The sequence below is a fragment of the Haliaeetus leucocephalus genome, unplaced genomic scaffold, assembly GCF_000737465.1.
Source record: "Haliaeetus leucocephalus isolate CR32 unplaced genomic scaffold, Haliaeetus_leucocephalus-4.0 Scaffold189, whole genome shotgun sequence".
In the NCBI taxonomy this organism is placed as follows: domain Eukaryota; kingdom Metazoa; phylum Chordata; class Aves; order Accipitriformes; family Accipitridae; genus Haliaeetus; species Haliaeetus leucocephalus.
This window is the reverse complement of record NW_010972625.1, coordinates 1-13,665: the sequence shown is the minus strand read 5'-3', so window position 1 is coordinate 13,665 and position 13,665 is coordinate 1. Positions and strand designations below refer to the sequence as shown.

The 13,665-nt window shown below is 44.5% G+C and overlaps 1 protein-coding gene across 1 annotated transcript; it reads left to right on the top strand.

Annotated features, from left to right (window-relative positions):
* Nucleotides 1-47: 47 nt before the first annotated feature.
* On the top strand, nt 48-13,536 carry SLC6A14 (solute carrier family 6 (amino acid transporter), member 14; the record flags this gene model as incomplete). The annotated part of the gene is made up of 13 exons (XM_010565266.1): nt 48-95; nt 816-984; nt 2,776-2,907; nt 4,482-4,643; nt 5,953-6,088; nt 6,837-6,969; nt 8,819-8,959; nt 10,016-10,244; nt 10,329-10,454; nt 10,546-10,664; nt 11,880-11,979; nt 12,218-12,327; nt 13,369-13,536. Coding segments are annotated over exons 1-13 (1,773 nt in total), but the record flags the coding sequence as incomplete, so codon positions are not given.
* Nucleotides 13,537-13,665: the final 129 nt, after the last annotated feature.

Below are 13,665 nucleotides of genomic sequence, written 5' to 3'. Positions count from 1 at the left end.
CCGGCCGGCGCGGGCAGAGCGGAGCGGCCTCGGCAGCGGCGGCGGCTATGGGGATGCTCAGCCTGCCGGGCTTCCTCTCCTGCGGGAAGAAGAAGGTGAGGCGGCCGCGGGGGGTGGCCGGCCGGGGGCACCCGGGCAGGTAGGGGGAACCTGGGCAGGTGTGAATGCTCCTGGGCAGGTGTGGGAGGACACAGGCAGGTGTGGGCGCATCTGAGCGGGAAGGGTATGGAGGTGCCCAGGTAGGCATAGGGGCACTCGGGCAAGTAGGGTGCAGGTACCTGGGCAGCTATGGACGCGCCGGGCAGGTGAGGTATGGTGCACCTGGCCAGGTATGAAATTAACTGGGCAGGTGAGATCTGGACAGGTACGGGAATATGGGGGCACTGGGGTAGGCAAAGAGGGATGAGCACCTGGGCAGGTATGGGGGCATCAGGGCAGGTCTGAAGTGGGCATACAGGTGTGTGCTGGGGTGACTGTCTGAACAGGTGTGGGGATCTGGGCACGTGCAGGGGCAGAGTAGGGGAGTCCACTGGAGGCGCAGCCCCCAGGAGCTGACAGCACAGGGGACTAAGGTAGGAGCAGGGCAAAACTGGCCATGAAGGCTGTTTGGGCTCTCTGGTGGGACCCTCCCTCACAGGTCCGTGCTGTCCTGTCGCAGGGATCAGCTGCACTGACAGCCCACCTGGCTCTGCCCACCCTGTCTAACTGCCCTGCCCAGCGACACCAAAGTGCTGCTCTGGACAGACAAATGAGGATATGACTGCCCCGCTCGCCTATGGGGCAATCTTCAGCCTCCCTTCTTCTTCTCTTCCAAGGACTTCAGTTTGTCAAACGAAAAAGATGCCCACACCAGTGACAGCGATGAGAACTTGGAGCGTGGCAACTGGTCAAGCAAAGGCGACTACCTGCTCTCCATGGTGGGCTACGCTGTGGGCCTGGGCAACGTCTGGCGGTTTCCCTACCTCACCTACCAGAATGGCGGAGGTACCTGTATTGAATGGCAGCGTCGGGTGGGCACATCTTGCTATCCCCAAGAGAGAGGAGGGCCAGATCCGAGGGCCAGCCCTGAGGTCAGGCACGTTTTGTCAAAGCTGGATGTGAGCATCACCCTGGGAACTGGGATAGTGCCCGCTGATGGGAATGGGAAGAGGAGGAGGAGGCATCCCTGTGCTTTTTGGGTACCAGATGAAGAGGCAAATAGTATTTAGTTTTAATTGCAAAATTCCACCTGAGATTTCCAGAACTCTTCTGATTTATTTGTGAGCAACATGCATCTTTTTGTCAATGTGCCAATACCCTCTATTTAGCTAAATAGCTGTTCTCCCTCCCCAGTGCTTACCTCCCTGATATGTTTATAGAGAGCAATTGAATCCCCCTCAATCTTTGTTTTGCCAGGCAAACAAGCTAGGCCGGAATAATTACCCAAGCTCAATAATTATCCCCATCAGATATTTGGGAAGTGCGAGGCAGAGAGAGCCTCTACGTGCTTGCACAATGAACTAGTGGCAAAGCCAAACAGAGGCCACTGGCTTCCCCGGCTGCTATTCCGGAGTTCTGTCTACTTGCCAGGCAACCACTGGTAATTAAAGAGAGCGTAAACGCCAAGTAACTGCGGAGGACTTGCTTGTATGTACTTACTTACTCTGCCTAACAGTCGTTGGAAGTCAAATTCTGGACTGTAAACGCAGCACTGCCCATACGACTGCACTGCATGCGCACAAGGTGGCATTCATGGTACAGGAGCTTTACTGGAGCGAGCTTGGCTGGCTTGTATTACTTATAAATAATGAAGAAAATTGTGAAAACAAAATAACTCGTGATACCAGCCCTTCTACTGGATGTTTCTTTTCTTATGTGCTGCAGCAGAAAGCTTTGCATTTTAAGCATATTCGTGCTGCTGCTTGTATCCTGCTCTGTGCCCCTTGCCCATGATTGATAAAGATAGCTGTTACATCCTTGTTTCGAAACACAGGAGTAATCCAGTTAATTCTGTGGGACTATTTACTTCCTTAAATTACAGCAGGTGTTTGCAGTTCCTTGCACAACTGGGTCCTCGATTGCTTGAAGTTCACTGAGGGAGGAGAAGACAGATTTCTGTGGGGATATCAGGTCACGCTTAGGAAACCTGTGCTCTCACTTTCCGTACCTTTTGCGCACACCCAAAGACGTGCCAGTCCCTTTCACAGAACAGGGCTCACATTGATATCAGGTTAATGTGCACTTCAAAATGGCCTCGAACAAGAGCCATGCTGCGATGCTGTTTGACACAGGAGTCAGCCAACCATAGAAAATAATTTTCATGCTTGGACGTCCAGTAGCTACTCTAACAGGGCAGTTGGAAATCACAGCTAAGTACGTGAAGGAATGGATCTGTTCCTTTTTAAACTAAAAGCTGGTAGATGAAATAGAAAGCAGGCAAAGCTGATGGTGCCTACAGCTGAGCAGTGTCCCTGCTTGTATGAGAGCAGTATGTCTTTAAGAGTTTTTGTAAAATCCTTTGAACTCTGTAGAAGAGAAGCCATCCCACGTAAATCACCAGTTCTCCTGGTAATCTGTGTCTCTTCATCGCAGGTACTGTTTAGCCTTAGAGAAAACAGGAATTAGAAACAAATCTCTCTATTCTGCAAAGAGCAAAAAAACCCCCACAGTGGGATATTTGAGGCAGTGGGGAGGGAAAGGGGAGTATAAAATGCGATGGAACTGTGGTGAATACTGAAAGATTCATTGTTTTCCCTGTGCATGTGTTTGTGGGTTTTCTTCCCTCTCTTCCCTCAGGTGCTTTTCTAATCCCATACACCCTGATGTTGGCCTTAGCTGGCTTGCCCTTATTTTTCATGGAATGTTCCCTTGGGCAGTTTGCCAGTCTAGGGCCAATTTCCGTCTGGAGAATATTACCGTTGTTTCAAGGTTGGTATTATTATGTTTCCTCAGATCTTTTTTATGCTACTAATAAGCAGATGTGAAATAATGATTTCTTCACAAAGTTACTAATTCTGAGAAGCCGGTTTCTGTGTAGAGAATATTCCCAAGCTTACGAGGTCAGCATTACGTTCTCAAGTAGAAATTCCTTATTACTCAATTAATAAACAGATCTGGATTAAAGATTTCCCCCCAAAAGGTTGTCAATTGTGAGAGGCTTTATCAATGATTCTTCTGGTGTTACACAGCACACCACCCTAACTGCAGCTGTCCAGGCAGAAGGAAATCACCCTGTTTGCTCTGTGAGGGAAAACCTCAGTTAAACACCTTGCACTGCGTGCAACAGACAGAAAATCACTTTTAGAAATTAACTTTATTGCTGTTTCTTTACACTTTAACATCCTATATAGCTTGCAAGGCAGTTCCATGTTGGATGAGCTAATTCTGTATTTGGCTGCCAGCATTGGCACAGGTACGTGGGTCTGATTGATTCGTGCAATGCTGTGCACATATTCATCCAACTCATTGCCTTGTGAGTCATTTGCTGGTGTGATAAAATAGGCTAGACTCCGACTTTGTAAGGCGGCGTGCCTTTTGTGATAAGAGAAATAGTTGCATTCTGTAACGATAGTTTGCCTGTCTCTGTGAGGGTTTGAATTTCATAGGTGATTCCTGTGTTTGGAAACAATTAACCATGTGCTTTACTCACTCCTATACATCCAGGTCTTGTAGCCATGGGTGTAAAGGACTATGCAATTGGTCTTGTTTGTCCTCTTTATCTACCAGAGGAATTAGTGTAGGAACAAGGAATTTTCTTTCTGATGCAATAAGAACATTACTCGCCACCTTCTACAGAAACAAAAGGGATTACAGTCTGGCTGGTTGCCTGAACGCTTACTCTTTTTGCCAGTCTCTGTTCTGCAGCACAAGCAACCTTTCAGGAGAGCAGTGTATTTAACTTTAAAGCAGAAGTCTATAGACACATTAAATCTTTTATGTGTCTGTGAAGATATAAAATTAAATATAGTCTCTAAGATGATTAGGACAGTTTGGCAGACTTTCCCAAACTTGCAGAACAATGTTCATTTTAACAAAGGAGGAGAACAGTATTATTGGCACAGATTTACTGTTCTGTGTTGCTTCTCATTTATTAGCAAAACCATTCATTACAGTGGGATCTTTAAAATGGCTTAGTCAGTCCTAGTGTAGTTTCTTTAATTTTACTAAGCAACCAAAGCTTCCCACTGAACTGGGAAAAAATAAAATATTGAATTTCTCCTTTAGACTTGGACTTAGCAACTAGTCCAATTTTTCTGTGGGCCTGATTCAAATTCTGTGTCAAAACCATATTTGAGATGGTCAGTTTGGATCACATCCCTTGTTTCATGGCTTTAGCCTTTTCCTGTTCAGTTGCTGTTAAAAATTATTTAAAAAACAAACAAAAAACAGCTCAACTTCTTCCCAAGTAGCCTTTTAGAAGTCAAGTGAAGGGCATTCTTTTTTTTTTTTTTTTCCAACCCAAGTTTGGGGTAGTTAAGACATTGTGTCTTTCTCTTTCCTAGGAGTGGGCATCACAATGGTCATCATCTCAACATTTGTGGCGATCTACTACAATGTTATCATTGCTTATGCACTCTACTACTTATTTGCCTCATTTCAAAAAGTGCTACCGTGGTCGGACTGCTTTTCCTGGGCAGATGAGTTCTGCAGCAAAACACGACTAGGTACCATACTTAACAGATAGGTCTTAATATTATTGTTTTGGATAATTGCACTTTGTACTGTTTTCTGGGAGAAATCACAGGAGCAAGACAGCTACCTGTGGCTTGAAAAATCCTTCCTGCTGTTTTGTCTCTGAACACACGGGAGTGATGCTTGTCTGCTTCCCTGGCAGCAGCTCTGGGTGCTTGGGAAATCTGCAGAGAGCTGGGCTGAAACCTCCTTGTTGCATCCTGTTTATTCTCCTTTAAAACCTAGGGTTTCTTCTAGTACGTACAGTCCCCAGAAATACTGCATTCCCATTTCATCAGGCTTCATGGCAAAGCACATACCTTCCTGTCATGAAGCAAGAGTATTGCCGTAGCTTTTATCAGAGGTTCTTTCATTGCCCCTTGCCTCCTCTGTGGCTATGGTAATCCTAAGCACCAGTGAGGCACTGGTTTCACACTTTATTATCTTTTAGAACATATCTCCAAACTATTGTTCTTGATGTTTGGCAGCACATGTACGGCCAAACACTTGTTATCTCACCAGTTTCCGTATCAGACCAGTTTAAGGCAAAAGGTGAAGTTGGTGAGGGAATTAGTAGTTAGTAGCTGGAAGTGTGTTGCCAAGCGTTAATGTAATTGTAACGCTCTTAACCATATATCTGAAAATCTCTCCTAAGATTCGTAGGTTTCATAGAATGAAGTTGAGATGCTTTATTTAACAAAAAGTTGATGCTTGCTTATGGGCTAAACAAAAATATTTTAGCTCAAAATGTCTAAGTGCTGGAGGAATACAAAACTGAACTGAAGAAGCTGTCCTGAAATAGGGTTCAACAAGACTTTTTCAGAAAATGCCGATATAGTGTCCTTCACTTTATATTCTGGCAAAAAAAAAAGTCCCAGCCCAAAAAACCTAAACAGTGCTCACCCTGCCATGCCCCCCCCAGGGAAATGTTCAAAGAGCTCTAGTAAGAACTCTGCCATAATAAGATGAAGTTGCTAGAGGATGATCTGTGTGTAACCTTAGTTTGAGACAAAGGTTTTCATAGAGTAACCAAGGCTACAATCTTAACTATCCTCAGTTCTGATTTTTGCAAGTATTCTGGGCAGTAAGTGAAAGGTGGAGCTGAGCACACCACATTCTTGGTGTTTTGATTTACAGTCAAAGTAACAAAGTCACAGCTGCAAGTGATAGATCAGGTTTGTTTATAAATATTGTTAGTAGGCAAACTGAAGCTGTAACTCTTTAGAAAATGTTTGCTATAATAGTCTGATTTTTATACAGTCGTCACTGTGTTAACAATCCCTTTTTCTTGCTTGCTTTCAGTAAGCGACTGCAATGCAACCTTAGATGGAGAAATCATTCATGCAAACTACTCGTTCATCACAAGCAACAATCTCACGTGTATAAACGGCACCATGAACTACAAAACAGTGCAATTTCCCAGTGAGCAATACTGGAAGTAAGTATTTTAAAGAAATTGCTAAAAATGCATTTATTATGCATTGTAGTTTTGAATGCATCTTTTATTTTTGTCTTATCTTGCTGTCCAGAAACAATCTAGCCAAGGGAGGTGGGCATGCAAATCTGTGCAGAGGGGACTTAAAATTTAATTGATGAGTATAGGCCCTTAAAAAAAAAAAAAAAAAAAAAAAAAAGAGAGAGAGAGAGAAAGAAACAAATGAGTCAACCTGTAGCAAACTGAAAAATACTCCAGCTTAAAGAAGTCCTCATCTCTGGAGTTGTGGTAGGGGCTACTTAGCATCTTTATGTATAGTATACACTTTTTTCAGGAGTTACTGTGCAAAAGCTATTCACCTTATTCTGAATCTGGGCCTGTTGCAAAATTGTGATTTCTTTAGCTACATGGTTTCAATTTGCCTCATGTTCCTTGGGTTCCTGGGAACTGATTCTTCTCGTGGGCTCTTCTCTTGCCATCAGAATTTCATGGTTAACATGAGAGAGCTGAGGTAGGCCTGATGGAAGATGTATGGAAAGCTGAGGGCTGGTAAAAAGAGGGGAAAAATGCAGTTAAATATTAAATTTTTCAATGCCAATCATGCAGTTCTAACTGCACACTCATGGAAGCTGCTGCAGGGTCTTGTAATATCTATAGAAACCAGCTCACTTCTTTCCTTCAAGAAGTAGCTGAAGGGGAGGATTGTGTGCTGCTGTCACCCTCTTTTCATTGCAGCATTTTGTGTTTTCAGTAAAGTGGCTCTTCAGCGCTCGAGTGGATTGGATGAGACTGGTAACATCGTGTGGTATCTGGCTCTCTGCCTCCTCCTGTCCTGGATGATAGTTGGGGCTGCATTGTTTAAAGGAATAAAATCTTCTGGAAAGGTAAGAGGAAGAGCAAATAGCAGTCTTTTGGCCTGATCCTGCTCTTCCAATGTCAGTTGGACTCAGGGAAGATTAACACAAGGCAGTATGCAGTCGTAACCCACTACCCTCTACTGGGCTTGGCATTAGACCTTTTCTCTGCTCTTTGGCTTTCGTGACTGTTACATAAAATATGAGTAAGGTGCTGATTACACAGCAATTACTTAACACATGGGTCTTTTAGCTCCACCAGGGCTGCCATGTATTTGAGGATCTTGCTGTCATGCAGGTGATTCCAGCTGAGTTTTGGCAGTCACCTGGCCTGTTGTGATGGATATGTGCATGTGACTGCACATGCGTGCACACACCCTGGGAACACCCGGTAATTATTTGCACCTCCAGACTAGTTGAGATGTTTGGACAATACAGGTCAAGTCCAGCGAACAAATGTGCATGTGCAGGTTCCTGACAGATTGTGAAATGTTGTTTGTACTCAAGATTTCAAGCTGCTTTTAGGGAGCAGGTCCATAGGTGCTTGTTTTCAGGCTCTGGCTCTACTGAGCTCCCGTTTCCATGTGCTGGAGCATGGCTGCCTGGAGTTTTCCTTGGGCTAGGCTGGCTCCTCTCCAGACTTCAGGCAGGATGAATTCCATTCTTCCCCACCTGAGGCCCTTTTCCTAGTTTAGTTCCTTCCTCCCCATACTTCTTACTTACCCCATGTTGCATCTCCATCGGTCACTTCTTCAGCCTTTGTTGCCTTCATTCTTTCTCTCACCCTTCCTGCACTGTTTTTTCGGGTTTTTTTTTCTCCTTTTGATTCCTTCTGTCATTGTGCCTTTCCATGGTTCCTTGCTGCCTGTCTTCCTTTCCTCAGTCTGATGTCTCCTCCTATTCTCCTTTTTATTTGGAGCTTTCAGCCTTCCGTCTCAGCGCTTCAGGGTGGAGTATCTGTGCTTTCCCAGCCACAGTTGTTCTGCCGCATGGCTCCTCTTAAACTCGCATTCTTTGGGTTCCTGGCAATTGGCTCTTCCTGTTGTCACTTCTCTTCTGGCACGAAGGTAAGCCTCTTTGAGGACTAAGGTAAGACTCAGAAGAATCTAGCTAGACAGGAACAAGGCAAAGATGAAGAGTGGACAGAATTGACTATTCTGGGCAAATATGAAGGAGGTCTTCAGAAATGGCAGACTTGCCATACGATGGTGCAATGCTATGGCTTGGTGTAACCAGCAGTACCAGGTCAATTATCTGTCTGCGTAACACTGAAACTAAGACTCGAGGAACAAGAGTATTGTTGAATATAGCCTGCATGATAATAGCACTGCTTAGCCCTGCTTCTAGCCTGGATCCCATCGCGCTAGAAATTGTGTAGACAAATAACAAAAAAGATCTGTGTCTGAGAGAACCTAAAAGTCCTTGTTCCTGGTAAAGAAAGCTTCCAGCATGTATTTTTTTTTTTTTTGTGTTGTTTTTTTTTAATTAAGTTTCAGCAGGAAATAATTCCGTCCTGGTCATCTAATTTTGACTGGCTTTCAGTTTGCATTTGCTAGAAGCATTGCCTAGCAAGAGACCTCTGGGGTAGATGAGTCCAGGCCTTGCCACAGCAGTAAATCATGTCAGAAAACACATTTCTGAAACTGGTGAAGTGCTATCTAAAAAGTGGATATGTGGCTTGGGCCTTCTGCTTCTGCTGGAATGCAGCTCCAGAACTGGCTAAGCCAGATGGTTTAGTGCTTGGCCTGTGTTCACTTCCCTGGTCACCTGTTTTTCATTTGTACCAGCAGACCTTAGCCTAAAACCTGGCCATTCCTCCTGCACCAAGGCCTGTGCATCCCCTCGCTTCTAATGCGTGTCCCTGCCCTTCTTTCTGCAGGTCGTCTATTTCACTGCACTCTTCCCATACGTCATCCTGCTCATATTGCTGGTGCGAGGTGCCACCCTGGAAGGTGCTCTGGATGGCATCGAATACTACATTGGGAGACAGTCCAACATCACCAAGCTGATGGAGGCAGAGGTGAGAGGTAGTGTCATCCCCAGAAGCGTGACACACTTTTATGGTTCTGTGGGCTTGTCACTTAGAGAGCAACTTTTTTTATTCAGTCAGGTGCTTCTTCATGTCCTGCCCTGCATTTTGTATCTGCAGCTGTGTTCTGTTTTTTCAGCAACCCCCAGCTCTATCAGAAGTCCAAGCCCCTATTCTAGATACTCTCAACCTAAAAAAATAGCCACCCTCTGCCCCGTCCCTGCCACAGCAGACAGTGATGACAACTGTGGTATTGCCTCTGAGCAGCTCTTGCAGACATGCTGGAGTTTCATCCTAGCAAGGCCTGCTCAGAAAGGTCTTGCTCTGGGATCAAGTGTTGGTCTCATTGCATCAGTCCCACTTGCTTTGGTTAAAGACAATTTCAAGGGACTTTATCAGAAGGTTGAAGGGACCGCTGAGTTTGAAATGCCTTGCCCAGGAAATTAGCTTGGAAAGTTAGGTGGACCGGGAAGGGCACCTTTCACAATGGAAGCCTGGATTTTTTTTGTTCTGGCTTATGCCAACATTAGTTCAGTTTTACCAAAAGCAGACATTGAGTGCAATATGTACTTTTGGTGGTTTATGTAAGCTTTTGGCGCTAACTAAGGGGCTGCAGCAGAGGCAGAAGTGGTTTGTCTGAGTCACAGTGTGAGGAGCACAAGTGGGAGAGCACATGGAAGTTCTCACTCCTGCAACCCTGTCCTGGTTTTCCTTATTCATTGGCACCGTGACAAGATTCATATCTCAAGAACCCAGACATGTGAATGAATGGAAGCTCTTCTTCAGGGTTAGCCCAGTAAGATTTAGAGTATTTGGCAACATACTTGGGATGTGGCCTTCAGAGATCATAGAAGGTATTGTTTGTGCTTGAGACTGCAAGGTCACCAGCGTGCTGTATCCCACCTAGTCTAAAACTTAAATGAAATAGGATTAAATATTCAGGTTAAATATAGAGAAACCCTGGAGCTTCCACAGAGGGCCGACTTAAATGTTTCTGCTACGTACTGTAAGTTAATACAATAATGCCCATGTTCTTATCGCTGGTAGGTTTGGAAAGATGCAGCCACCCAGATATTCTACTCCCTGTCCGTGGCATGGGGCGGGCTTGTTGCTTTGTCATCGTACAATAAGTTCCACAACAACTGCTACTCGGATGCTATTTTAGTTTGTGTAACCAACTGCGTCACCAGCGTATTTGCTGGGTTTGCAATATTCTCCATCTTGGGACATATGGCATTTGTGTCCGAGAGACCTGTCTCGGAGGTTGTGGACTCAGGTAAGCTGATCGTCACGCTGTCGGTATTGGGACTTGCTTTGACCAAGACATGACAATAACCTCCTTCCTTCCTCTGCTTCCCAGGATTTGACCTGGCATTTGTAGCCTACCCAGAAGCTCTCTCCAGGTTACCGGTTTCTCCTCTGTGGTCCTTCTTGTTTTTCTTCATGCTCCTGCTCTTGGGCCTTGACTCTCAGTTTGCCACCATAGGTGAGTGGGGTTTTAAGTAACCCATGGCCTTTCCAATGAACATTGCCTTTCTTATTTGTGCTGCTCAAAACCCACGCTTCTTCCTTTGCAGAAACACTTACAACCACCATACAAGATATATATCCCAAAGTGATGAAAAAGTTAAGAATCCCTATAACCCTGGGCGTGTGCATATTGCTCTTCTTTCTCGGTCTTATCTGTGTTACTCAGGTAAGACATTAAATTCTTTTTTTGGCTGTGGCTTTAGTCACGCTGCAAGCAATAAACTCAAGTCAAAATATCCTTTCCAACTGTTCCTGTTTGCATGGATCGATCTGAGAGAATCTTGAATTCTGCCAGTGTGCCTGGACATGCAAATAAGAAATTCCCAGAGGGAAGCTTTGAAGAACCCAAGGTTTTCAGTGATTATTGAACTGAGATGTGCTTTTAAACGGAAGGCCTGTACAGAGCCTGTGAACCATCAGCCTGATTTATTGCTTCTTGGTTCAGGAGATTCTTTGTGTAATCTCAAGCATACGCATACAGTCTGTCTGCAGTGCTGTGGGTACTGCTAATAGATGCCAATGGGATCTTTTTGTTCAGAACTGACTGCCAAACAGGACAGGATTTGAGAAACGGCCTATTCGCGTCAGAAAAACCTATTAGCTCACAAGCATCTGTAGATTGTATGATTACTTCTCCTGTGTGTGTGTGTCTCTGTGTGTGTGTGTACACATACATATATACACATACATAAAAGGAATTTTAAGTATACTGTGAAAACTTCTTGAGGCAATCGCTCTTAAGGATGTAAAGGTTCATTGCCATGACTCCATCTAGAAATGCAGATTTATGTATGCAATTAGACTGAGAATGTGAAGGAGATAACTGGAGTGAATAGACAGTTGTGTGGTCAAGCAAACATGATGGCAGGGAAGCTTGCAAAGGTCTTGGAACACAAGAGTGTGAAAAGGCTTAAAGCTTGTTTCCCGCTCTGTGATCCTGCCATTGCATGCTGGTGTTTAAAGCTGTGTTTAACCCACGTGGACAACTTGTGCGTGTAGGAGTATACAGGCCTACCAGAACTGATAACTGGTATAGCTGTTGCTGTAGCTCAGTGTTAAACCTTTGGCATCAGCTTTAATAGAGTAAGTTCCAAATTTGCATTTTGCTCTCAGCTCTCTCTATATACTTTGCGTACACATGTATCTTGTTACTAATATACAGATCGAGAGTATTTTGTCAGATGTGTTTCTCCACTTGACATAGAGATCTTTAAAGGAAATAATGTTCAGAAACATGTACTTAGCCTAGAGAACTGGGAACTTCAGAAACTCAGACTGGTGATTAGTTAAACTGGCTGGAGCAATGCAACTTGTTTTATTTGCATAAAGATGTTACTGGGACTGGGTACATTTTTACCTCTTTGGTTTTTTTGTTCTACAGGCAGGAATTTACTGGGTTAACCTAATAGATCACTTTTGTGCTGGATGGGGAATCCTTATTGCAGCTGTCCTGGAGATAATAGGCATAATCTACATTTACGGTAAATTATTAGCCTTGAAAATCCATGATTTGACTATGCAATCCGAGGCAGAGTGTATATTAAACATTAATTACCGCAGTAAAGCATTTATAACTTAACTGGCTGAAAAGCTTTAATGGTTACCACCAAACCGGAGAAAGTGCCCTTGACAGTTGCCTTTCTTCTATCCCTTGTGAGGCACCACACCTGCAAGGGAGGCACCTGCTTTACAGTGCACCCTACGCTGGTCTTTCAACAGGAGGAAACAGGTTCATTGAAGACATTGAAATGATGATTGGAAAGAAGAGCCGTTTGTTCTGGCTGTGGTGGAGAATGTGCTGGTTTTTCATTACTCCTGTGCTGTTAATGGTGAGTGCAGATGACTGGATTGTGTTAGTGTGACAGAACCTATTACTTTGATATTGAAGAGGTTTCCATGTGAAGATTCAGGATGCCCAGGCCGTATGTATAAAGAGCAGGTATGGCTGTGCCAGTGAAGCAAACTACGTGCTATCTGTGCTTTCCGATATATACCACTCCTCCTTGGGTCCTCTCCAAGAGAGGCTGGACCTTCAGATCACTTGCTAGCGAGCTGGGTCTGCCCTCTGAGGAGACACACAGAGCAACCAGATTGTCCATCTTAGCAGCTGGATTATCTTCATTTCCGACTGAGAAAATGTTTTGAAAACCTAGATTTTTCCCCTTTGAGGGGAGTCCCATTTTCAGGACAGATCCCTGGCTTGGGTTTGCTCTTTGGGTGTCCAGCTGTTGCCCTGTCTAACTGAGACCTTTTTATGTCCTGTTATGTGTGTCTCAGTTTTTTGTTACTCCAGCACTTCTAATTGTGAGTGGTGATGGTTGATTTCTGTTACTATGAGAGAATCCATTAACATCCCAAATCCAGGAGCAGTACCAAGTCACCCTGGCCAGCCCATTGCCTTTAATCTGCCCGGACTACAGTTTAGAAAATGCTGCCCCTAAAACATCTTATTTCTGCAGCAATATTTGCCAACAGTTGATCTCAGATTCTTTCCCATCTGCCTGTAAATAGCGGAACATGGGAAGATATAAAACATCGAGAGAAAGTTACTGGGCTCATCCAGCAACTTGCATGTTCTCCAACATGAGATTTCAACAGAACCTGGAGATCACGTTCTCTTTAAGCAGAGACGTACCTAAAGTGTTAGGGTGTGTATCAGTGTTGTCTTTCAGCCCTGTCCTTCAGTCTTACTGCTTGGCCGTGACTGGACACCAAATCCTGCCCAACTATTCTTGCACTCAGAAAGCAAGAGGGAAATGTGCCGAATTTGTAGATGGCCCTTTTTTTTAAACCAACTTGGAAATACACTGCAAGTTCAAGTTAGCTGGACAACTGCTTTTCTCTCTTAATCTCCTTGCCATTTTTTATAGGCAATTTTGGTCTGGTCTTTGGTCACGTTTTCACCTCCCACTTACGGCTCGGTGTTATATCCAGCCTGGGGAACCGCCGTTGGCTGGTGCATGATCATCTTCTGTGTCATCTGGATTCCCATTGCTGCTATTCTAAAAATAGTTAAAGCTGAAGGAAACCTTTGTCAGGTAAGGGTGCAAAAAAGGTGTCATAGCCTCAAGTCTTGCTTTCCTTGGCATTGTCAGGAACACCTGTGCTGTCTTCTCCAACACACGTTCAGTACCTTGAGGTGTTCGTTAATTGGATTTTTAGACCAA